Source organism: Pelecanus crispus, chromosome Z (assembly GCF_030463565.1).
Source record: "Pelecanus crispus isolate bPelCri1 chromosome Z, bPelCri1.pri, whole genome shotgun sequence".
Taxonomy (NCBI): Eukaryota; Metazoa; Chordata; class Aves; order Pelecaniformes; family Pelecanidae; genus Pelecanus; species Pelecanus crispus.
This window is the reverse complement of record NC_134676.1, coordinates 53,873,781-53,899,812: the sequence shown is the minus strand read 5'-3', so window position 1 is coordinate 53,899,812 and position 26,032 is coordinate 53,873,781. Positions and strand designations below refer to the sequence as shown.

Genomic DNA, 26,032 nt, shown 5'->3' with positions numbered 1-26,032 from the left:
TCTACTTTATTCTGTAAGCAGACCTATTGAATTTTAAGAGAGAGTCTGAGAAAGGATAGTTGAGCCTGGTCTGCCTCTTAGTTAATTTATTATTGCTGTTCAGTGTTTTGCTTTGCATCTGAAAGAATAGTTGAAATGATTTACTCTTTTGTGTTTCCCTTTTCTGTCTTTCTCTTTTCAAGTCTGGATCGTCATATGCAGACTCATCATGGACACCATAAGCCATTCCGTTGCAAACTGTGCCCCTTCAAGTCCTCCTACAATAGCCGCCTGAAAACCCATATACTCAAGGCTCATGCTGGTAAGTTTTCTCTCTCAGTTTTGCAGTGCAGCAGCTGAAATGGCCCGTGTATTCTTGTTGCTGATCAGAGATGCTGGTTTGAACCACGTGTTTTGTCACCAAATTTGGGTAAGATTTTCAAAGGCAAGTCATGATTGGCCAGCCTACGCACCTGTTGGAATCAGTGGGAGTTTGGATAACATTTTTGGAAGTACAAGAATTTAAAATAGTGATGAGTACTTCAAGAACTTCTTCCTTTTCTTCTGTTTTCTTTTCTATGAATTTTTTTTTTTTTAATTCTTTTTTCTGCTTGTTTCCAAGATAATTTAATCAGTCTGCTTATACCATTGGTATCTTAATGGATTGGTAGTGAGGTTTGCTCCGCTATGTTTGTATTTATGTTTGTGCTTTAGGTGACTCTGGGAAAAGGATTGTGGATTGGACTTTGGGTTTGGTAGAGTCTTAGCACTGGCTTTCATGTTAAAACCAAACAATGCAAACTTTGGTAGTCAGGTCTGTGTGCAGCAGCCTGAGAATGGCATGACCTCATTATCATAGATGGAAATTTGTATTGCAAATCTCTGTATTGCAGTATGGAATCCATACAAGCAAGCAAGCAGCCATGCTTCTGATGAACAGAAATTGGGAAGGTGATGTGTCATACAGGATAGGTCACGTCAAAGTGTTGCCTTTGATTATTAAAAAGTGCAAGACTCGGAATTTCCTCATCTTTATTTCTTGGCCCTACACTCTTGGCACCATCACACATCATGCACTGAAAGGTTATCAGAAGACTAGAGTCAAAAAACACTGGCTCCATTGGTTACAGTTGCATCTTTGTGGTTAAAAGGACAAAAAAAATCAACCTCAAACCACAGTCCAAACATGCACTCTGATGCAAATAACAGAATGCTGACCGATCTAAAAAACTGCAAACTAGCCCAGTTGTTAAAAACTTGCAAGTATAAACTCTTGGAACAGATGACAAAAGGGCTAGAATTATGTTCCTCTCTTTATTATTTGTTTACACTATGTCATATACTCAAGTTGGGATGGAGGAGGAAGATGGGACAATGATGAGAAAAGGCAGAAGGAATTTATAGCTGTCAGCTGATTAAGAAAAAAAAAAGGAATTGTCACCATTGATCCAAAGGCACTTTTCATCTGCAAAAATGTAGGAGGGATTGATGGTTGCTTGTACTTCATTTCCTGTATTGATTTCAGATTTCACAGAGCTTGTGCCAGGACCCTTTTCTGTACTTTGGATGGGTATTGTGGATTAGCTTAACTTCTGCCAGCCTCCTGTTGTATGGGACCATGGCATTCTGTCCCTTCTAGAAAATCCAACTTTATGCAGCAGTTCCAGTTTACAGAATCCCACATCCTGTATGGAGGTGACATGGTTCTTTATTTTTGCCAACCATAAATTAATGTTTTCTTTATGCTATTGTACAGTTGGGCTACTTTGTGTTACCTTGTTTGAACCTGCCAGATTTTTAGAGCCAAATTTAGCATACAACTAATGTTTACTTCACACTCCTCTTCATGTAAGTCATTGATTTATTTATTATGAATTCATGCTCTTGAACTTGATTAATGGACACTCCTTGAAGGACCATGTGTTGCATTGTACAAGAACACAATTTCATGGTTGCCTAGATAGTGCTTGCACAATGACTTGTGTAATAAGGTTTCTAAAGGCTTATGATCTGTTTCTGCCTCCATCCATTTCTACCAAATGACTATTCACATCACAGAAAAATTGCTTGTATGTTTTTCAGTCAGAGCTTTGCTTTGTTGTGTTTGGAGTCGATCCTTCAGAAATACATACTACTGAATAAACATCTTATGAAGGCTTTTCTTCAGACTCCACAGTTTTTCAATAACACAGTGGTTCTCTGAACCTCTCTTTTGTTACCATTTTTTTTTTTGTCTCTTGTGAATCAACTCATTATCAGTTTATTTAGAATTGGAAACTTCAGTCCCCCTGAATTTTTCTGATCTTTAAAATTAAGTGAAATCCTGAATCCTGAAGTCTTACTCAGTCTGCCTCTCTCCCTCATTTTCTGGGGATGGGTCAAAATTCAGTGGACTATAAAATGCGTTCTTGCCTAACAGCTGGTACCAGTCAGTGTTTCTGGCATTTGTTTTTCATCCAGTGTGTGCCATCTCCTTTGGCATGGAGCAGAACAGTTTACAGTATCTCTAAATGGGCTGTCTGTTGTTTTCATCTGAACTTTTTCACCTGGGTTTTTGGGGTTATTTTTGCTTGTATTTTTTGAGGAGCCTTTGTTAGCATTTTCTAGTGTCCTTGCTTCATTAGTAATGACACCGGATGCCCTGCATGCACAAAGGGATGATTCTAAGACACAGTATTGGTCCTGCTCAGTTTCTACGTTACCTGGAACATAATGCTTTGAGTACATATCAGGTGTTGAGACCCACTACGTAAATTTTTAGATTAATTTATTTGTATGTTTATTAATGTAATCAGTTCATGAAATGCAAAACTCGCAGTCAAAAAAGTGCAGAAGGCTTCTCTTAAGCCAAACTGTAGCCTTTCCTCTGCAATCAAATGCATCCTTTCATACTGATGTCCACCTGAACTTTCATGGCTGAACAGTGGGTATATTTATTAGTTGTGTCTAGACTGCTTAATATGTAATCGTCCTCTGTTTGCTTTAATGTCTTGGGGTGCTTTTAAGTTAATGGTTGGTGCCTACTGTCGTCCAGGAATCTCTTACACTGACAAACCATGAAGGTCTGTATCTGTATCTCACTGGTATCTGATACCTTGGAGTTTCTTTTGTCCTTATATAATCCTGTTCCATTGAGCAACTTGTTCTACATGCTATACAAAAAATGTTTTCTTTCTGTTTGTAAAAAGGCAATACATAACTGATACAATATGAAGGTGAGGAATGCCATTTGAAAAAACGTGGGACGATTTCTTGTTTTTCCATTTCATACTCTTAAGTGATCTGTTCTTTTTCAGATGTACCAAAAGAGGCTTTTTAAGAGTTTGTATTTTGTCCCCATGATTATCATAGTTTCTCTGGAAGAGAGGGGCAGGAGTTATTTTTGTGTAGGATGGTTGCTAATCTTTTCAAGTGTGCTTACTCTGACTTGCTGCAATACATGTGTTTTCACATTCTCTTTTGGTTCACTTATTTCCGGTGTTGGAAACAATGCTGTTTGAGAACCTTGTTTGCTAAATTTGTTGAGAGATGGAAAACATGTTCTGCTTCGTTCATTACCAGAACTCTTGTTCTTCTGTTACTATTCATGACTATTTCACTCTTATATTAGTTTTGGCACTTTATGTACAACTCATATGTGGCCAGTGTTACTCTTGTACATGGAAGTGGCACTTCCAAAACAATAACTTGGCACCTGTATAGTATCACATTGTTTGTGTTGGGATAGTTTCACTTTGTGTTCCAATTGCCTCCATGCTTAATGCAAAACAAATCTTGTCTCAGGATTTGTTTCCCCTTGTTTGCTGTCTCTATGGCTCGGAATGTATTCAGAATTAAATTCACTACTGTTCATTACTTCTGTTCTTTCACTTCTTTTTAGTGCTTTTTCATAACACTTTCACATAGCCTTACAGATATGCACTGTTCTTGGTATTGCCATGATCACTTCTCATTGTAAACCAACCTTGACTTGGTTACCAGTTCTATGAAGATTACTCCTGCCTAATGGCAGGTTTTTCATAAGGAAAATGCAACCTTCCCCAAATGTAAATTCTGCCCACCGCTCCACCTTTTTTTTTTGGAGGGACCTTTGTTAGCATTTTGTAGCGTCCTTCTTGCTTTATTAATAATGATGCTGGATATGCTGCATGCAGAAAGAGATTACTTCACGGTCTCTAGCTGCTGTGCTCCCAAAGAAATTTGGAAGTGCTATAGTTAAGTGACTCCATTTTCATCCCAGAGTCTGTTTTCTTCCCATACCATGCAACACAGGCATGCTAAGAGTCTGGTCTCTGTTTTTTGGCATCGGTCACTTGACAAGGATCTGCAGTTGCCAGGACGCGATACTTTGGTCCAAAGCAGGTGTCTGTACCCGCAGACCCCAGACTGCTCCAACAAGGAGACACACATAGCTTGTTCTCTTTGGGATCAGTCTTTCACTGAAGAGTCCATGGGAATTTTACTGCCAAGTTCAGTAAGAGAAGTTTGGGGGCCCCATTTTGTTTCTTTTGTGAGCTGATGACTTGCCTGTATTTCGCTCACCCAGGTGAACATGCCTACAAATGTTCCTCCTGCTCATTTTCCACCATGACAATCAGCCAGCTGAAAGAGCACTCCTTGAAAGTGCATGGGAAAGCACTGACACTACCAAGACCCCGCATTGTCAACCTTGCAGCCTCACACGCCCACCACACCTCCAAGAACCACACTCCTGCTGAAGAAGTGGAGGACTCTAATGGTAAGAGGTGCCTCAGAGCAAGAATTTAATTGTCTAAGGTGCCACTTAATATTTTTATTACAAAAAAAATTACAGCAGGCAGCTTGCCCAAAAAGCAGCTTCATTTGATTATTAAGAAAAAACAGAAGTTGCATCAAAACCAAGAGTAAACATGGTGTTGTAGAAAGTGACCTGCTTTGGATCCTCACCAGTTCATACTACGTTAATTTGTCCTGTCACCAGTTGACTTTGGAATATGTCAATGCTGGCTTTACTTCTTAGCAGAGATTTAAATTGTAGAAAATTTACAAAGGCAGAGCTTCTACCGATAGGCAGTGGGAAAGGGATCATCTAATTCCATCCATGCTTCTGAAAAACACCCCTTTGTCTTGTTAGTAGATTACTTCAGCGAAACCATGTGATTAAGCTTAAAATGTGAACCTGTAATGATAGTAATAGTAATTATTCTTCTTGTCCTTGCTACAGAGGACACCAAAAGTACCTTCAGGTATTAAGCTGCATCTGCAGGAAGGAGAATCTGAGAACCATTTTATTTTCCATGCTTTCTTTGAAAGCTGTTAATCCCCTGTGCTCGAGGAGTATGCAGAAGATATTTGGAAAGCAGCAGAGGAAGGGACACTGTTAACAGAGAAAATGCAGACTCACAGAAGAGGTGTTGTGTGGTATCACAGCAAGTGTTAAGTGGTAGCTTATGAGGCATGTTTTGGGTGTCACTCTGTGCCATTTAGGAAAGAGCTGGTCTTTGGGAAAAAAAATCTTAATTCCTGGCTGAGTTGCATTGACATGGGAAGAGAATGTAGGTGACTATAAATAAAAGGTTCAGACATGCAGTGTTCAAGGAAGTGGGATGGAGGGTGTATGGGAAAAGGGGAAAAAACCCCTTTTTTCCAGAAGTTTGAGATGTTCTTAGGGTTTTTTGTTGTTGCTGTTTTGCTTGGGTTACTGGCAAACTAATGATGCGAGGTAAATATTATCAGTAATCATTTTGTAGCATTTTTGGTCTCCCATCTTCCCTTCTTTCTCACCAGAAAAAGTGTGAAATGAGAAAGAGTGAAAGATAAGAAATAAGTTCAGAAAATGGCAGAAAGGAATTTAAAGAAAAAAGTAATCAGCATAGAAATATTTTATTGAAGAAAAAGAGAGATGTGAATAATATTTTTGTGGTTCAGCAAGTCACTTCGGGGGTCAGAATCAGAAGCTTATCAAAAGATTTTGACCAGCTGGTCTCAGACTACTTTTTGTCAAAGTGTTGTCTGGAACAGTGCAAAGAAGACTTACTAACTGAGCTTTTATTTTTGCTAATGCTAGCTTAAACTAATGCAACAAGCAGAGTATATCTTGTGATGTATTCTGCTGCTTTTGGCTGCTTTTTGAAAAAAAAGTTCCATTACTGACTTAGAAGTGGAGAATAATTTTCAGTGGCTGTCTTAGTCTTTCCTGTGTGTTAGCAATCTTTTGGTAGCAATGGTGTGTTGAGAGATACTGAAGGACAATATTTGAATTTGGGAAGGATGGTTCATTTACTCCTTTTTTTGCTTATCCCAGGAGCTCAAAGTCATGATTAGAGAAGTTAAAATTCGAGTGCAGATCTCTGTAGGAGATAATTTTACAGCCTTTAGGAACTCTTCCTAAAAATACATAAAATTATGACTCTGTTAACAAAAGCATTTCATAAGGTTGACTAGATACCTAGATCTGTATTGCAGTCTCAAATCAAGGCAGAGTTTGTCCCAATTAGCTTGATTGTCTTTAAACAGGGTTAATGGTTAAGTCACTTTGACAATAATAGAAGCCACCCACTGGAGAGCCAGTCAGACGAGTATAGGTGTTACAATAATCATGTTAACATTTTCAGCATAGCTTCAGGAAGGAATAACCTGTTTTAAGTAATTTTTTTTTACATTACATTGGCTGCAGATCAAGTTAATGATGGCTGCTCTTATGACATCATTTATTTTTGGTTTTTAGAAGGGAATAAATCAATGTCTCTTGTGGCCTGTGCCTGCAAGTTGCAGGTGATACGTAGGACTAGATACAACACTGCTCCACTAATAGGAAATGCAGGTCTGTGTGACAGGCACTATTATGTCCAGCTGGAGTCAATATTAAGTGGGGCTGACATGGTTTAGCATAGTTGGATTTTGCCTGTGTTAGTGTGTATAAATAACCTGCAATGCAGGCTGTGATCAAGTTAATTCACTGGGGGTGCAAAATTGAATCAGAGGTGGGGTGAAAGGCAGACAAAAGTTTGCCTTACATTGTTATGAACTTGTTTTGTAGGTTTGTAGGTATGCAGCAGGCTGGTATAATTGAAATGGTTGCAGAAAGGGTCTGTTCTTGTCTGTGGGTGAATATTGTGGTTGGAATAGGAGAGACAGCAGGATGACTTGGGGAGATTTGAGGAGCTAGCAGAACTCATCTTGCCAATTGTTGAGCCCTGTAAAAATGGAGAAAAGGGAAGAGGGTACTGAATTGTAATAGCAGAGTGCACAGAACTGTTCTGGGACAAGAGCCCAGTGGAACTTCTGCTGATGCTTTTTTTCCCTGCAGAAATTGTTCCCTGAGGGGCCTTTCTTAGAACATGTCTTTTGTTCTTTTAGGTTGATCCATTCATTAAAAGATGCAAATATATTTAAATTTCTGTGACTCATGTGTTTCACTTCTGTGTTGGTAGCAGCAAGCGTATCTGCACTGTATATCCTGGAGATGTTTTGGGTGCTTGATGCTTTTCATGGAAGTGAAGTTAAAGTGGAGTAGGTGCTGAACATTTTAGGTAGGCCCATCCCTGGCAACTACATTGTCATTAGAAAGCATAACAACCACTTGAGTGCTCCTATGCCTCTCAGGGCAGTAGTGTAAGAAGGTGATTGTGTCAGTCTCAGTGAGTCAGCAGAGAAGGCTTTCTTACAGAGACATCATTGGAAGATGCTGCTTTTTGTATCCTACCTCTCTTTGTGTGTTGGGTGACATTTTGATATGTAAGGAACCTGTTTTCATTGTATCCTAATCTAACTAGAGGTAAAGCACTCATTTGAGGGAGGTGATAATGTTTTGTTTTGGGTTTTTTTTTCTCACAAACAGCCACAAAACCCCAGCAATTCTTGATCTCCAGTGCAACTTTTCTCTGTTTTGCATAGCATAGGGGCACTGAATGGTTTGTGGTACCCAACTCTTGTTGAAATGATAAGGTTGCCATTGTGGTAAAATGTTCTTTTGCTCTTCCGATAGTTTAAGGTATTTTTCCTCTTGCAAGAGAGAAATGGTGGTGTTTGACTATTTATTTGCATTTGTGTGGTTGGCTTTTTTGGTTTTTTTGGATTCACTTACTTATTTGCCCTTTACACTGAAATGTGGCTTAACACTTTTGAGAACTTACACAGTAAAAATTCAGTGTAAGTTGACATATTACAAACTGCTAGGATTGGGTGGATCCCCTAAGAAGATCTGTTTCTGTGTTCTTTCACAACCTTTGTGAGAATCGGAACTTAACAATCATGTTAATCTCTGCCCACAAGGGTTGTATGGATTTATTGATGATACTGTCATCCTATGGGGCAGTAGGCGTCACAGATAAGGGTTTCCAGTGTTGCACTGTGCAGGGTCAGCTCTGTTCCTGTTGGCTTGAGCACAAGGCAATGGAATCCCACAATCTGCATTGTCACGGCATAACATTAGAAGACTACCATCTCTTTCAATAAGGAAGAGTTGGAAGCAAGTCAGAGACAAAAATTGTGTGACTGAACACTACAAAACAGGAATAGGAACAATAGCGACAGGTGTTATCTGCAAAGTGATCATCAGCTAAGGAGAAAGCACATGGCAACAGACGCTGCTTGTGTAAGCACTGTTGTTATGCATGTTTGCTTTTATTCAAGGGCTGTGGAGGTGGTAGACTGCCTTACTCTTACAAACTGGAGAAATCTGTGAGTGCAACCTATTGTCATAAAGCTGAATGACTCAATAGATTGATAAACAGTTTCGTGTTATGACTTCACCCTCAGCAAAAGCTTCTTGGGAGCATGTAAAATACTTGTCCTAAATTGCTCTGGCTAGTACTACTGCTATTTTGAGTAGCTCTTTATTTTGTGAAAATAACCCCTTTGGCCTAACTGAGTTGCAGAGCAAAGTACTACTTTTTATGCATGTGGCTGGCAGATTTGGTGCCTCATAGATTTGTTTGTATCATGACTCTGTGCAGTAATTCAAAATAATAGTTTATTAATTTTGCTGATTAAGAATACTGAATTGTCAAAATAAAACAGTAAGGTGCAAGTGATAGATTAGACAGATCCGGATGTGGCTTCTAATGTCTTCTCAGTCATGCTGCTATTGTACAAGATCATTCCTTTTTAGTGGTAACCAGTTCTTGAAATGTAGAAAGCAGCACACTTTGTGTGTTCCCTTGAAGCTCAATAGCTGTGCTTTTCACTTCTGTGCAAACCAAACGGGATATATCATTAATACCAGCACACATCACGAAACACATGCAGGGTCAGAACTAGAATATTTTCTGAGTTTCCCAGTACATGGTATGTCAACATCTTCATTAAATTTAATTACTTGCAGCAGCAAATGCGTTGAAAACTGCTAAGTGAAACACCCAGTGCCCTGTTCCAGCTTTTTCTGAACTTTAGCCTTTGCCAGTGGAAAAGAACTTTGAGACTGAAATATAAATACATCTGCTTGCTTTGCCAGAGCTAGGCTGGGTACAAAACTGCTTGACTAAGTCCTGTTTCTGGGACTGTTGTTTAAGAACTGTAAATCCCTTCCCATTTCTGTACGCTTTTTTCAAAGTGGATAATGCATAATCAGGATGTGCGTCTTCTATGCCGCTTGACAGAGGAAATCCTGAGGGTTGCAGAGGGCCTTTAAGCAGGTTTGCTAAAGCAATTTCATGTACTACCAGAATGAGAAAAGAACAGTGGGAAGCAAGGAGTCTTTTCAATAAAATTCTCTCAGCTGGTGCTGGTGAGGCAGGGTTGTTACAGTGATCCACTCAGCCCTAGAGCACATATCTTCCTTCACCTTTCAGAAGAGAGCCAAGATTTCCCTACGTTCAGACATACTACCCCTGATTATTTTTTTTTTTTTTTTAAAATTCATACCATAGTTTGTGGCTGACTTGTTTATTTCTGTTTGTGTGCACTGTTGCTCTTGATAAGGGATATTTTTCTAACCTTCCAGTCAGGGCAGAAAGTTCTAAGACCATCCTCTTCACCTTTGGTGCCGTTTCTCTCTCATTGTTGCTACTGTGTCTTGGTGTTTTGTGGCTGTTGCTGTTTGGGGATGACCACAATGGTCTGAGTCCTTACAGCCTAGAAAACTTGTATTGGAGCAGAATAGCCTTTTCTTTGTATTTAGTTTGGGGTTTGGGGTTTTTTTCAGGGGGAGAGGTTTGGACCCCACTCTTTCAAAGTTTGAGACACTTTTATTTGACTGTTGTTTGACTGGGGAAGCAGAGAGCCAGTAGCGACTACAGGGCAAATTCAGGCAAAGCTTCAATACCTAATTGCTTCAATTGCAAGGTGAGTTGGAGGGATGGGATCCATGTTAAGGATGCAAGATGGTGATCTGCATACTGCAGAACAGAAGATGCCTCTACTTTTGTAGGTACAGTCAGGCTGCAAAGAGCTGTCTACTTGCTCTGCCCGTTTCCCCGCTTTTGTGCCCCGTAGGAGTGATGCTGTGTGCTCACTCTGAAGTATCAGATTAACGCTTCTTCCTTGCAGGCTGCTTTCTTTCCCCAAGCCATGTTCCTTCTTTCTCAACCTAGAGCAAGTTTCTGCTTTCCCCTCAGATTTTGCCTGTCTTTCTTTCCCAGAGGTGCAGCCAGTGGCCACACTGCCTGCCAGTGCTTATTAAAACTCTATGGTACTTATTGGTGTGTCTTACATCTTGTGGTCAGTGTTAAACTAATTATCAGATGGGAACTTTTCTTCTGCATCAGATTGGCAGGGAGTGGTGGAAGTAGTGCAGGGCTTGTTCACCTCCAGGTTTACTGAACAAACTCCTCACTGTTTCAAGGACCTAGGGCACTGGGGATGACCTTGTTCTCTGCAGCTCTCTTCCACTGGTGTATAGTTGTTTGGCTTTTGGCCTTTTCCTACAGTGTGTTGAGAACAGTTTTGTGGCTAGTGGAACAGAGGGAGATGTTTATTCTGTCATTGGCTGTGCTCAGGGGGGTGTCAGCTTGCTGTTCATTGTGCTCTTTTCTGATCCTGAGTTTTTTGTGCTTGAACTGAATGGGTAAAGGGAAAATTGTGATTCAACAGGATAGAGACAGGAACTCATGCAGCTGGGAGAAGGCTGTTGTCAGTCTTTATGGATTTGGCCAGCCTGCTGCGATGGGATTGATGTGATACTGAAAGACTTGCCTAGGGTAGAGAGAAGACAGAATAAGTCGTTTGGGTGGATCAAGTAATAAATGAAGGAAGAAACATCTTCTGGATTCCTTCCGGGCAAACAGAAATGACCTGATTGCACCCACGGGGGAAAGTAAGTAGCCTATCTAGAGTCCTGGGGCTTTTGTTTCTTTTTTTTTTCCCTGAGGTTTTTGCTTTCTTTTGGCTCTGATTTTTGTGTTCAGGGGAGGGGACGAAGTGGTAGGTGATACTCTCTTAGCTGTCATGTACTACTGCTGTCCCTGGAATTTGTAATCATTCTATATAGACTAAAAAGGATGCTATTGTTGTGAAGTGATATGTGGTATGACTTGACCAATGCTGTGCAAGAGAACATTTCCACAGGCTATTGTTCCCACATGTTAGTAGCCTTCTGGTGTAAGCTAACTGATACTCTCTCTGTCCCCTGAGACTCCAGTTACTTTCTATTGATCTAAAACCTGCTAGAGGGATTTGGTGCTTGACGGAGAGGTAAAACTCCTTTGCTCATGAAATGGACATATGTCATCATCATAGTTAATGGCCCAAAGTTTGATGTTTAAGTAGCTGGTTTTATTTCTTCTTTAAGGGACATTGTTACTACATATTTGGTACCAGAATTTGAAAATACTGCCCAAAGTGATCTGAGCTCAGAGCTGGTGATAGAGATGAGGCCTTTCTGTTGGCAACAACAACAACAACAACAACAATAATGTCAAAGTGTATGCTGGAGGTCTCCAGAACAAATTACAAGTTCCTGAGCTTTATGATTAGAATGGATCCTCAGTACCCATATATTGTCACTGTAATTATAGGGCCAGTTTTAAAGCAGAATGCAAAAATGTAGCATTTGATAAAGCTGGATTTCTTTCCCCTCTTCATTTCAAGTTTAGAGGCAAGTGAGCATTTAGGTGGCAGCAGCATGTGTGTTTGTGGCTGTGTGTTTGTATTAATACAAATGCTTAAAGGGCCAGAGCAATAGAGAAGGAAATGGAGTGCTCCTTAAAAATATCTGATTAATTGCCCGTAAAAATGAGAAGCAAATCATGGAGCATAATAGCATGAGGATGGTTCGGTTACTGGTGCCAAAAAAAAAAAAAATTGCTCCGTAGATTATTGTCTAAGTGAAGGACCAGTCGAAGTAGGAAACCTTTGTAAATTCAGAAGAGAACCTGTTACCAGTAACTTCTTTTGGCAGATTGGTTAAATCAGCATCTTGCTAAAGCTATTTCTAGATTTGTTCATGTTCCTCTCTTCTGTAAGTGCACTTGCATTTATGAGGTTTGAGTTTAGCTCAACAGAATAAGGAGTAGCTAGGCAACTTTTTAATTTTATGCATTTTATGGAAATAGGTAAGCACATGGACATCCCAGTGTTTGACATGTAGCAGAAGTCTTGGTTTTAAGTGCCACCCTGTATTTAGACAATGGATTTTATTCCTTGAATAACAAAAGGTAAGAATATAGGGCTGAAACATGACCAACAGTTTGAACTGTTCACCCAGTATAAACCAGTGGCAGCAGATTCTCAGCCTGCAACGTTCTTTAAACAGAAGGCGGTGGGTAAACAGAGGTGAAGTAACACAAATGCCAGAGCAAAGGAAACACAGTGCACTCCCCATGCATCATCCCTGCGTTGTAAGAAAAAGCGGCAATGGGCAAAGCAATCGGTGGGTTTAGAAAGCTTTAGTGGCTTGGCACTGTAGAAAGCTTTAGTGGCTTGGCACTGATGTTGCAAAGGTTGCAAGTGGTAGAGCAGCTACTGAAAGAGCCTAGTTTATAATGAGAAGGTTGTGTGCTGCCTAAGTGTGGCTCATAAGTGGCCAAGTCACCTAAAGAACTGCAGGAAAATTAAACTGAATTGAAGCTAGGAAAGAAATTTTGTTGTGGGGAAGACGGATGAAAAGAAAGGATAACTAGTATACGATGAAGTATTTCCTGAGCCCTAAAACTGATCCATCCAAATCGCAGTATTAGCAGAGCAGGGTAATGATTCAGGCAGTGTTCATGACCATGTTGTGCCTGTCTTGAAAGCTAATGCTAATAGGAATTCCAGGTAGCGTTGGATACTCAAAAACAGGAGAGCATGGGAAGCTCTTGGACTGGTTCTTCTCTTCTGATGGAAATGATATGGTATAACTTATTTCATCAATTACGTTGCTCCTTCCTAAGTCTTATACAATTCCTACTGCTTTCCTTTGCATCATCTTATACAGAGTATTATAGCCACTCTCTCTTTGATCTCAATTATGAAACTCCAAGATTCTTCAATAGGCAGCAGTATGAGACTCTCTCTGTGTAAAGGAATTCAGACAATAAAATTATTTATTATTTTCTTCTTTTTAGACTAAATTTATGTCCCTTTGAAATTATTTTGATATTAGCACAAGAAGCTGCATAGCATATATCCTGTGTCTGTTCCATTCAGAGATAGGTGTGCACATAACACAAAAGGGAATTCAAAGTTATAAAGAAACATGGATATAGTTTCTCACCTCTTTTGAATAAACAAGATTGCGTAGTCCATGTATCTTTCTGGGTCCCCTCTTCTGAGCCTTAGACACATATGTAATAGCTCCTCACAAAAGCTGGTCCAGAATGATCCAAAAAGTGGCTTTTACAGATAATGCTGAAATAAACTCCTCCAACAAGGTTTTGGGGGTTTTGGTTTTTTGTTTGGGGTTTTTTTTGCTGTAAATCCTTTAAATGGCAATTTTATTCCAGGGCTTTATTTTCTTTCCTCTATGATTACTGTTTTCTTTTGTCTTTTGGAGTGTGCGAACACGGACACAAAGTTTGTTTCCATTGCATCTCATTCACAATATCCTAGCAATGTAAAGGTTCTTTAGTACAAATCAGAATTTAGGTAGAGGAGTAGGTTCATATTCTGCTTTTAAACATGCAATGAATAAAACTTCCTTGTACTGTGTGGTTCCCTGTGCTTCTTCATGAATGTTTTCTTGCATCCCTCTGAATCTTAGTCTCTTCTGTCTTCCCCTCCCTTCAGCTTAATTTATTGCCAGAACATTTCACCCTCCCACATACTCTTCCTTCCAGGTCAGTGCTGTATGGCATAAAGTGAACAAATGTGTGTAGTCTTGACAATCTTTGTATGACACCCTGCTTTGTCACCTTCCCACTTTTCAAGCTGTTGCCATTCATGACTGTGTGCTATCCTACCACTCAGTGAGCTGGTAATTTTGAGTCTCATTGAATTTCAGAAGGGTTTATGTTCCTAAATCTCATAAGTTCCACTCTTAGCCTTATCTTACAGCTTTTAAAATAGTAATTATTATTAGTTCAATCCTCTGTGCTTTTGGCCATCTATTTTGTGTTTGTTAGTATTTTTTGGTAAAGTATGGCATCTTGATTTGGTTTCACAAGTATGTTTCTATCCAGCAGAAACCATTTGTTTGCTGCTTTTCTTAATTCCTTGGAATTTTTCTGTCATTCTTAGAACACTTCTCTTTATGTGAATGAATTCAGGGAAAATTAAATACCATTCCAAATACTTTCCTTTTAGTCTCTTTAGGACTTTTGCTCACAGATTCATAATGTCTTAGGCCTGTATTGTTACTACATTACCCTTTTTCCCCCCGAAGTGTTTTTAAGCACTTTCTGTTATTTATACATTCTCTTTGTTTTTTTCTTATCTCAGGAGCCAAACATCCCCTTCTTCAGTTTAATTTGTCATACAAATACTGATCTCTTTTGACTTTGGTTGATGTTTCTGTGTGGATGTACCAGGAAAGCGTGGTGTCTTAAGTTTTATCTCGCACTATCTTCTTCTGGTCATTGAGCTGTTCAGTTATTAGTAGTTTGCAAATGCAATAAGCTCGCTCTCCGGTGTACTCAGATAGTTGCTTTTCCTGAAGAGTGTTTCTCCTTCCATCCCTATCCCTCATTGTGCAGGCATGCAAATGCTTGTATTAGATGTGTCTAGTTCTGTTCACCCTAAAAGGATGAAGCAATGATTTGACTTCTTTAATAGGTACTTTTACCTCTGGTTTCTCAACTGCTGCTCAGTGTCTCTTACTTAGACATGTCCAGGTGTATTTCTGGTCTGTTGTTGTTTGATTTAGGTGTCTTGTTTTGTTGTATTTTGCTGTTGTGTATGTGTTCATTGATAGCTCTGAAAATACCTACAAATAATTAAAACATCATTTAATTTTTGAGTAAATTTATGTATCCGTATCAGAATCCTTATGGGTTTTTTCCTTCTGAAAAAAACAAGTTTTTCTTAAGTATCTGAAACATATGTTGCAGAGGGTCCATGAAAACTTGGATTTTCATTTTCCTTCTGTGGTGGGTTTTCATTGTGTATTTTCCCCAGTGTATGATCCCAGGGTATAAAGGTGTATATCAAGCTGCATTTTCATGATTGTATGGCGTTGCATTGTAGTGGAGACTATGAATGCTCTTTTGGATGAAGTAGTAACTTCCAGTATTGTTGACAGACTCATTGTGCCAGTCTTTTGTGTCTGAATAAAGTTTTCATGGTGGCAACATCACTTACCAGGCATTTAAGTGTTTTAGGTACTCTGGAAATGCTGTCTCTCTTCACCCTGTGCAGAGACACTATGAGACTTACTTATGTATTATTACAAGCACACAGTAGTAATTTAGATGTGGCTGTGTTGATGGAGCACCATGTGGACAATCATTTCTACTGCTTTCCTTTCAACTAGTCATTTCTGCATTTGGCTATGAGAATACTGTTCTATACTGAGAGTAGATTCTGTCGTCTTTTAGATCCATAGGTGCTGGCAGGGATTACACTACTTGCTGGCCTTGTTATTCTTCCTGTGCAGGTAGTCTGTAGGTAGATGTGATATGTGAAATCTCAAAACTGAGATTTGCAGCATCGCTGCTGTTCTTCCATTTTTTACTACATCCATTACTGTTAATTTTTGCCTCTTGGCATGACTGTAGGTGTCCTTTTATGTCAGATAATCCCATGCTGTTACCTTGCTTTTGGAGTTGCACGGTGAAGTCCTTCCATTCATTTTGGATAAAACTACTTTTAAAAATGGATCTTGGTGGTTTTGGTGTGGGCTTTTTTTGTTTGTTTGATTGTTTTAAATCAGTCAGGGCTAAGTAGTCCATTTTCTTTCCTTGCACTGCATACGTGAACATGCTTTATTTTCTTGTGCTGCCTTGAGGCCGCTCAAAGAAAAAAAAGCCATTTTTTTCCTTAACGTGTAATTGGTACTTCCTGGTGTTTCATTTTTCTTCATTTTCTTCCCCTTCATGTTTTTTTGCCTTTGTGTTTTACATTACTTAACACAGATTCACTTAACTCCTTTGCTTATTTTAATGTCTGTCTTCTGCTTTCTGACTTTGATGTAGGCTTCTAGGGCCATTTTACTTTTTTCAGACATGGATGGCTAGACCCTCTTCCTGCTCCAGGCCAAGGTTGTTAACACTTTTCCGGAGTGCTCCCAACCCTTTGTGCTTGGGGTGCAGGAAAAGGTCTGAGGTCTGGACAGCCATGACTCAATTGTTGGTCAGTTCTGAGGGAAAAGCTCTGCTCTCTTCCTCCTTCATTCTCCACTCTTAAATCCAGGCATCTTGTTGCAGCAACACCACCAAAAGGTGTCCAGCAGTTTGGTGCACAGCAGCTCCAGACTTGTATAAATGCTAAGGCTCTTTACAGTACTTGGTCAACATCTTAAGTCAGCCCAGCACTGAAGTACCTGCAGAGCTGTTTGGAGCGTCAGCCCACTTTTCCAGCAGGAACAGAGGAGATGCCCACGTAGAAGTGCTCTGCCAGTTTAAGGTAGCGTTGTTGCTCCTTGGCTGTGGATTTGCCTCCTTAGTCCTTTCAGGTACTGATTTTGAAAAATGAACAAAAACAATCCAAAACCTCAAACCCATCATCTCTTTCTTACTTGGTGGCAGTTCATTCTGTGCTGTGTGCTAAAACGCATGTTTGGAAGCAAACTCAGGTCAGTTACTATCTTTCCACTGCCTTCAGTGGTTTTGGAGTGGGCATGAACAAGTGTGGTTCACTGAAGTTGGTGGAAAACCTCCCATGCCTTTAGTCGGCTTTGGACTCTGTCCGAAGTGTTCCTTGTGAAGCTGTGTTGTACCTGCATGCTAGGATAGCTGTCTGGCAAGCTGATTCTCAGAAACCAACAGAAGCCCTATACACATGTGTAAATCCTGGGTGTTTTTCTTCAGGAAGTGCTAAATCTTGCACTCCAGAAGGATTGCAAAATAACGAAAGCATTTGGCAAGGAAAAAGGGGAAGAATACATAGGCAAAACTAGGAACATGCATGCTACCATTGTTTAGGTGTAAGACTCTCCATATAAGCTCTTCAGTTGGCTTTTTTTCTGTAAATATCATAACTATCTTAACTGTAATGGAGCAATATACTAAAAATTGTAAGGTGAATGAGTCCTGGCTGAAAGAAAGCAAGAATTCAAATGTTAAAGGTAGGATTTGCTTTTGGCTATTCCTGATGACCAGGAAAGCTACTCCATATACTTTTTTTCTGTGGGAATAGACATGTAGCTATCTACTTTTGTAGTCTTCACATACCAGATTCCACAGAAGTATGTAAATATTCTATTGAAAGTTCAAAAGCTGGAATAATACACACCAGATGATGGGGGAAATAAAAACATCTGACGTACAGTAGATCTTCCAAACAACAACAAAACTTCCTTGTTCTGAAAATAATGATTTTTAAACCTATAACTTTCTTAGCGGTGAATATCACTAAGGCTTTGGCTGGGAACCTTGATGATGTGATGGAAATTTTTGATCGCTTCTTCCTGAGGAAGGGAAGAGTAAGCTACAAACTGGACTTAAATCAGTACCCTACAAGTAATTTGACTAGTACGCATACAAAAAGAACTGTTTCCTACAAAAAGACCATTTTTTAGGCTGTCATATCCTTGTCAGGAAATCTGTCTAACTGTGTTTTGAGCTTTTAAAAGCATTGAACCCAATAGCCCAGACACCAGGCTGCAGATACGCAAGTCAGGAAATCTGCTCAGAACCATGGGCCTTGTTTTGGGTCTCAAGATCTTGTTCCAAAGGCGGGTAAGCATGCAGTTGGTGTCTTTGAGGGAGAAGAGACTTCTGCAGAGGTTTGCAGCTTCTCAGGCCTGTCCTGTGCCAAAGTAAAGGAAGTGGAGAGCCTGTTTCAAACACAAGGAAAAGAAAGCCTTGACATTTGAACAGGTGGAGCTCACTGCGAGCCCTCATGGTGAGCAAACCTGCCATAGAAGTGATGGAAACAGGAGATGATAAATGCCGCATTGTAATCCAGCCTCAGTTCATGAGGCTTGGACAAGAAAAACAAAACGTATTTCATTCATTTTACCAGAATCTTTCATGTCTCTGCCTTTGCCTTTGCTGTACACCTGGTGATGAAGCCAGGGGAGCCCAGAGACATTTATCTCCTGCTTGTGTTTTGTTTGTGTGTTTAGGTTTTTTTGTTGTTCTTAGTTTGGTTTTTGTTTCTCAGGCATGTATAACCCCCTTCTGTGGTAGTGAGAAAAGAAAGCAAGCATTTTACTCTTTTGAAGACAGGTGGAGAAGTCCCCATACTGAGTGCTGTATAGGCCTGTTTGCCTTTTGTTTCTCCATACTAATTGGTTAGAATGGATGGTGTTAAGTTCCCACAAGTATGCCTGTTAGAGAATTCCAACATATCCAGCGTCAGGGAATTAAGCTTTGGAAAATGAAGTACCCATCAAAGCAGGAGGTGGCTGGTACAGTTTGTATCCCGACTCCTGCTCCTCCTCCCCCCCCCCCCCCCCCCTTGCTTTTTTTTTCCTTCTTCCAGAAAGCTTAAGAAAAGAGCCTTTTGTCTTCTTTTCAGGAAAGTTACACTGAAATTCATCTGTGCTTTATTCGTCTGCTTTCATTTGTGCCATTCATGGGCAGCTGTGGGTTATATAGCACAAAGCAGATGAATTCCTAACCTCCACATTCAAGCAGTGTGTTGGGAAAGGTTTAACACCACCCTCCCCGCTTCCCCCACCACCTCTTTTGGGGGGTCCAACTAAAGTATTATAGCTTTCAGTTTCAGTACAGAGACATCTCTGGACTGTGTTTCTCCACATGCCATTAAAATGGTGTGACAGAGTTCTGTTGCACTGTAGAAGGGATGCGTCTGTACAGACATATCTGTATAAAGAGATCTCTTTCTCAGTATAGCAAAACTTAGCAGCTTCTCAGGGAATGTGGTTTAGAAGTTTGCTTTACTGGAATTTATGATTAAATATCTTTTTTTCCAATGATGACTTCATTTCAAACATCATCAGCTAGGAGAACTTGAATTTACCTTTTGTGAAGACTGCTTCAAATGTGACAAACTAAAATTGTATCATTTCACTAAAATTAACTTTTGATGTGGGTTTCTTAAATGAATGAGTAGGAAGAGTACCCATTTATTTTTCCTTTCTTTTTTTTTCCTTTTAGGTAGGCTATTTACATGTATCATGAGCCAGATCTTCATCTGGTGTAAACTGGCATAAGACATTTGAGAGGATCTGGTCTGATTTATGCAGTAAACACTTGGCAGTATGATTAATGTGCTTCACCGTCACAAATTAAAACCGTCTTAAAACCAGACTTCTTTTTAGACTACTTTTAATTTTAATCTGTCACTTCTTTCCTCCCCAAATCAGATCTAAAAAGCATAATTTATACTGATCATCTTTTAAATTGTAGAATACATATTAGATTAAGAAGTGCTACACCTCTTTTTCTTAATCCTTTCAGAAAGCTGTCTGCGGATTTCATAACAAACATCTTGATCAACCTCCTCTAAAAGCCTATAGGTACTGGAGCAGGCCTCAAACCTTTTTGGATTTGTTGATCCACCTGGAATAACAACTTCCTCTCTGTTTCTCTACAGACTCTTCATACTCTGAGCCTCCTGATGTTCAGCAGCAGTTGAACCACTACCAGTCTGCAGCTTTGGCCAGGAACAACAACAACATCAGCCCAATCCCACTTTCCGGGAGTGCTGCAGGAGTGGAAAAAACGGAAGCCATCCTTAACTGTGAATTTTGTGAATTTTCTTCGGGTTACATACAGAGCATTCGGCGTCACTACCGTGACAAGCATGGAGGGAAAAAACTCTTCAAGTGCAAAGATTGTTCCTTTTATACAGGCTTTAAGTAAGTACTGTGCAAAACAGATAGACTGAACTCATGAGGGGTTTTTTAGCACTTGAAAAAACTTCTGAGATCTTTGAGAGCTGGCTGTAGCTAACAGAAACATGGCCACTGCTGACCAGGGAGAGGAACATAGGAAATGCCATGCCAGATCACAGCAGCATCCATGTAATCCATTTTCCTCTCTCCTACAACAGCCGGTACCATCTGCTGCAGACAAAAGCACAGTAAGTCCTTGCAGTAGGTTTTACTTGCTGGAGGAAATGGTACAGGTAGTACTTTTCCCTCTGCATAGGCAATTAGAGGGTTATCCTTATCCTCAAGTGTGAAATTTTTCTCTACCAAAATAAGGTCATTTCCTGGTGCAACCAGCATGAAGCATGGGACAGTCAAGTGTCCTAGGGAGACAGGAGAATTTATATCACCTTTCTGAAGAAACCTCTCTCATGTAATTTTATTTCTCATACCATCTATCTAGCTGAAATGCAAAGCATTCTTTAGCATATCTGATAGCATATGGAAGCATTTCAGAAAACCCAATTAGATGTGCAAAATTCAAAAACTCAGTGCTGTGTGTGTTTGTGTGTGTGTGTTTTTAGCTGCTCTTCCATAAGGAAACAAAAGGCCTGTGCACCTGTGCTGTTCATCATTTCCTCCTGATATGCTGGACCCTCGAGCGTAACACCCTCAGCTGACATTTGAGGTCTCAAACTTGTTAAGTTCTTAGGAGACTGGTGACAGTAAGCAGTATGACTGCATAAAGGGGAGGAGTTCTTTTGAAGAAAATGTTGAGCACAAACCTAAGGGAATCCACACAAGAGCAACCTCTAGCTACATGTCTCTAGCTTCTGTTGCTTCAGCCCCTTGCTGCCTGTATGGTAAAATTTGCTGCTTGTGCTTTATTCTGATTGCTATCTCTCTTAAAGATTACCAGCAATTGCCAGGTCCATTCAATCTGTTCATATCTTGCGAGTGCTGTTTTCTTTTACCTGGATTAAATGAAATCATCTTAAATCAAGCAGCATTTAAATGCATTCATAGTTGCATAACGGAGTAGTGTTCTTTTATGTGGCATCTCAAACACTCAAGGATTAAGTCTTGCTTCTTTTAGAAGCACAGCATGTTTTGTGTCTTTTAAAAAAAGGCGGGGGGGAACCCCATACCAATCCCCTCTTCAGCTCACAATAGGAACTTAAATGCATGAAAGCACTCACTAATGTTGATAGAAATACACCTGTAGAATTCAGTGATCTCTGGATTGGGCCCAAAGCCAGTTGTGTTAATAAGTTGCTTCGTATTCAAGCTAACAGTCTTGAAGAACTTCAGAGAGACTTCTAACTCTAGTTCAATGTGGCATGCTCCTTAGCTTTTGCAAGCTTTACCACTGCTTTAGGAAAAAGTGACCAAGTGCCCCAAGTTTACAGACACCTCTCGTTTCAGTAGTTGAGCTTGTGGTTAGATAGGTGTACAGTTCATTTCCTCTGTATGCATGTCTGTTGCAACTTTTAAGTATGCAGCATGAAGTTTTTTGTTCAGAAATACTGTGGAGTATTCATTCATTCCTCCACATTAATAAGAGTATTCTTAGTCTTGGGTTTTCAGATCCTTATAGCTGATGCTTTAAAACCGAACTACTCAGTGCCAAACTCACTGTGAATGCAAGTCTGTTTTATATCCTCAATCTAAACATTTTAGCTGGTTTTGGGCTTGTCCTACAAAGACAGAGGTAGTTAAGGATGTTATCTGCCTCCAGAAATAAGTCTGCCCTCACCTCTGCAAGTCCAGAACAGTTGATAGATTTTGTTGAACTTGCTAAAAATTTAATCTTTGCCAGAGAAAGTACACTGGATATTTCAACCTGAGGACAAATAATGACTGTGAAAGATGGGAATTCTTTTGCTGTCTTAACTATAGTAATGTGCCTATAGAGCAACCCATGCAAAAGAATATCTTGTCAGAATGAGTGTTTGTTACTTGAGGGTACAAGCCTGCAAATACCTCTGCTCATGTGCTACTCATGTGAGTAGCCCTGCTGAAATGCCATGTGGCACTGTGAAGACAAGGCTGAGTGGTATCTGTACCATTTTACATGACACGTCCCTTATAGAGCTGTGACACTTCATCGTTCCCTGCACACCTCTTCTGACTGCTTCCATCTCTCCCTCCCGTTTCACAGATCTGCTTTTACTATGCACGTGGAAGCTGGGCATTCGGCAGTTCCTGAGGAAGGACCCAAAGACCTTCGCTGTCCTCTTTGCCTATATCACACCAAATATAAACGCAACATGATTGACCATATAGTTCTACACAGAGGTAACAATATCCCTGTATGTGTCTGTATCTGATGAGGGGAATGCTGAACAACACCCTTGTCTTTCAGACTGGTTTCATTAAATTTTCCCCTCTCTGTACATGAGGACAAGTATGTTGAATAAGTCATCAGCCCTTGAGTATCTTTGGTTTCATTTCTAAATGATGCATCTTACTTATTTCCTGTAAAATTCAAAGTTAGGCACTGCTGAAACAGGGCAGATTTAAAACTAGTTTTAAGCTTTTCCTTAGAGAGGTTAACAGTCATCAAACACCTGTTTAACAAGAGTTGCCCCAATTTACAGCTCTGATCGAGGCCAGAGTTGTTTCGTGCTTATGTCCTTGTTACCATAAAGGCTTTGCTGTCATAAACTCTGTGACAAAGTGTTTCAACTAACCATAGAGGCCCCAAAATATCCCTTGATTACTTGCTTGAATATTTTCTCTTTAGTGTTCTTAGGATCAAAACAAGAATTATCACATTTTTGTTTTTCTTTAAGACTCCTTTTCTATCTCCACCTCTCCCTTCTTTTTTTAAGCCAGCTAAAAGTGGGATTAGGGATTTCTATATTCTATTAACTGCAGGCTTGCTAGCTCAGAAGAGACAGCTGTTTGGGCTCTCTGGGCTGGGACTCCTGCCCATAGCTATCACACTTGTAGATGCTTGTAGATGGTCTGTTGGCTGCTGAAATCCAAACCCATGTGTTGGGATGGCACTCTGCCTGCTTACAGGTTGGGCAGAGTTTCACAGTAGGGTATTGGTGGTGAGCAAACACAAGTTTTGCATGCCATCTTTTTCCTGGAGGAGATCCTGGTGTGACAAGCACTATCGTAATTCCTTGTAACATACCACTTTCCAGTGTTGGTAGCTTAAAGTCCTTCTTGTACCAAAGCAGTGAGGTTGGCAGAGTTCATACAAATTTCTATCTGCTAGCAGGGCTATTCTGAGGGAACATCTGGGAAAAACGACCTGTCAGTGATTCAGAAAGCACATTACAAAGCAGCCTTATTTGGTTGTAAGAGTTTGGCAGATGCTTTAGCTTTTACTTCCTGTCTTTGAAGGTGTTGCTGTGTCAGATTTTGCCCAGTTTGAGGACATACTCCAGAATTAGCTCACTTCAGGGGAGAGGAGGGTTTAGTTAAGCCTTGTGCAAGGGACCACATGGTTCCAAGTGCTGCTGAGGTGTACTCTGTTTTGTGGCTGCGCCAGGCCTCCAGTGGACACTGCCAGACCTTTAAAATACAGATAGACAGGGTGAGGGAGACCTGAATGGGCTTAGTTAGGGTATTTTCCATCATGCATAGACTTGACACTGAGAATGTTCAGTTGCAGAAGTGGAAGAGAACTTCATGAGCTCAAGCAGCTGTACTGCCTTGTACAGGGCTGTTTCTGACCAATTGCAAGGAGGTGGTTACCTCCTTGCTAAGTGACTCTGTGGATCTGTTCTTTTGTAGAGCTGTTGCTTCAGTGCACAAACCACCCTCAAGCCTTTGTGGTGCTGAAACAAAGCTGATAGCAAAGGACATAGCATTATACCCACTAGAGCACTTTGAGAGGTAAAACAGAGTAAAAGAAGTTTTAATGCAAATGGGATTATAGCTGATGAATCTCAGAGGCCACTGAGGGAAGGGCAGGGGTTTTCTCTAAGTAACTTTCTTTCTAAGTAGGGTCCTTCCTTAAAGTTCTTTCTGGTGCATATATCCAGCTAAAAAAACCACTACCCTTGTGTTTAATTGTGTGGCAGCTGAAGCGGACAATTTTGACAAGATTTAACATGCACTGGAAGAGAGACTGAGGAATGGTGAACGTAGTCTGAGATAGCCTTCCTTTTTATAGTCATTGCATTGGTAAAACAAGGGCATAGCCCTGAGCTGTGGTTGAAGAAAGTTAGTTTTGAGGTAGATGGAGTGGTGCAGTGTGTAAAATCAAGAGTGAGGGATTTGATCCATTCATAGTTAATGTTTCTCCTGTGTAAAAAGACATGTTTACAGATGCGTGTCTTACATTACTTCCAAGTTGCTGCACCCCTAATCCTTGGTGAAACAGCATGTGCTTGAATGGAAGACTATATTTGCCTCTTAATGAGTGGCTATGGAAGCTGAGTTATACAGGGCTAAAGCATTATCAGCTAGAAGCCTGAATGCTTAGTGAGAAAAAATGAATGAGGGCAAACAGGAGGCTTCCAAGAGCCTTCTTCCATGTATCACCTGTTCCTCATCAGTGTAAAAGCAGTTCACTATCCCTTCTGTGGGTACAGATGGAGCACAGACTCATTACAGGTGGCCTGTAGCAGGGGATTGATACAGCTAGAGGCTGTTATGCAGGTAGGTGAAGAAAAGAAGTTTGGCTCTTGAGTTCTTCATGGCCTTTGTGATAGGCAAGTCTGGGGAGAGGAGACACAGAGGACAGTGAGCTCTTGCTCTGTGGCCAGCAGAGGTGCTGGCCTTTAATTTAGTCTGGACAGTGCAGTTAGTTTTCATTATCCCTTCCAGTAGCATTCCCATCACACATTTTGAAACACATTGGTATTGTCCAGGGCTGAATGCAACTTACCAAGATCACTATTTGGTCTACTTTAAAATCCTAGGGGCATTATCTTTTCTTCTTTTAGCAATCATTTTATTCTCTTCCTGGTACAATGATTTTGTTCTTCAATTTAATAGAAATCATACCCATTTCTCTTGAATAGTAACTTCAAGATAAAAAAGGCAAATTTTCAAATTCATCTACATCCCCAAAGGCTTCATTGCTACATATCCTGATTCCTTGCATGTGGTTGTTTCTGGCATTATGCCTTGTACACACAGCTTCATTGATACATGCAGAACCCTTGTGCTGTGCTTGCTTTGGCTACAAGAATGCAATTGCTACATGTTCTGTGACTGTAGCTTGGATTTGCAGGCAAAAATGCATACTTGCAAACACCCAACATGACAAAATAATTGGTCTATGTCTAGGTAGTAGGACTGTGTTTGTACTTGGTTTACCTTGAAGGGAAGGAAGTAACTTGTATATTCTGTGGTGTGTTGCTGAGTAAAGATTTTTCCTTACAGCCGATAGAGTCATGAGCGCTTTTGTGCCTTGAGCAAAAAAATTTATGTCTGCTTTGAGTTACTGTACTGCAAATACCTAGTGCATTAATGGCCTTTCAATTTAATCTCTGATCTGCATTACAATTAGCATGACTATTTCAGTCTAAGGGAAGGATTGGATTTCTTAAACCGAGATGATGCTTTTTAGATGTTTATTTTGTTGTTGTTTTTTAATTACACCTCTTGCTAAACTGTTCCACAATTTGGGACATCTTATTGCTGAGGCGTGTACAGTAGTCTTTGTTTAGATACTGCTGAACTTTGAAGACGCATAGATAACAATGCTACTTCTTTCCATATGTGTGTGGGACTTTGTGGTTTGCTGTAATTTTGTCAGTTGACCAGATATGATAAGTGCATTCTAAATGAGTGATTAAATAAACAGAGCTTTGT

At 40.1% G+C, this 26,032-nt stretch overlaps 1 protein-coding gene across 2 annotated transcripts in view; it reads left to right on the top strand.

Annotated features, from left to right (window-relative positions):
• Positions 1-26,032, top strand: part of ZNF462 (zinc finger protein 462) — a 49,639-nt gene that overhangs the window by 12,221 nt on the left and 11,386 nt on the right. For both annotated transcript variants that reach the window (XM_075726829.1, XM_009486725.2), the window contains exons 5-8: positions 183-301; positions 4,526-4,717; positions 19,975-20,239; positions 22,413-22,549. In XM_075726829.1, coding sequence (XP_075582944.1) covers positions 183-301; positions 4,526-4,717; positions 19,975-20,239; positions 22,413-22,549 — 713 coding nt within the window. The remainder of the gene's footprint in view (positions 1-182; positions 302-4,525; positions 4,718-19,974; positions 20,240-22,412; positions 22,550-26,032) is intronic.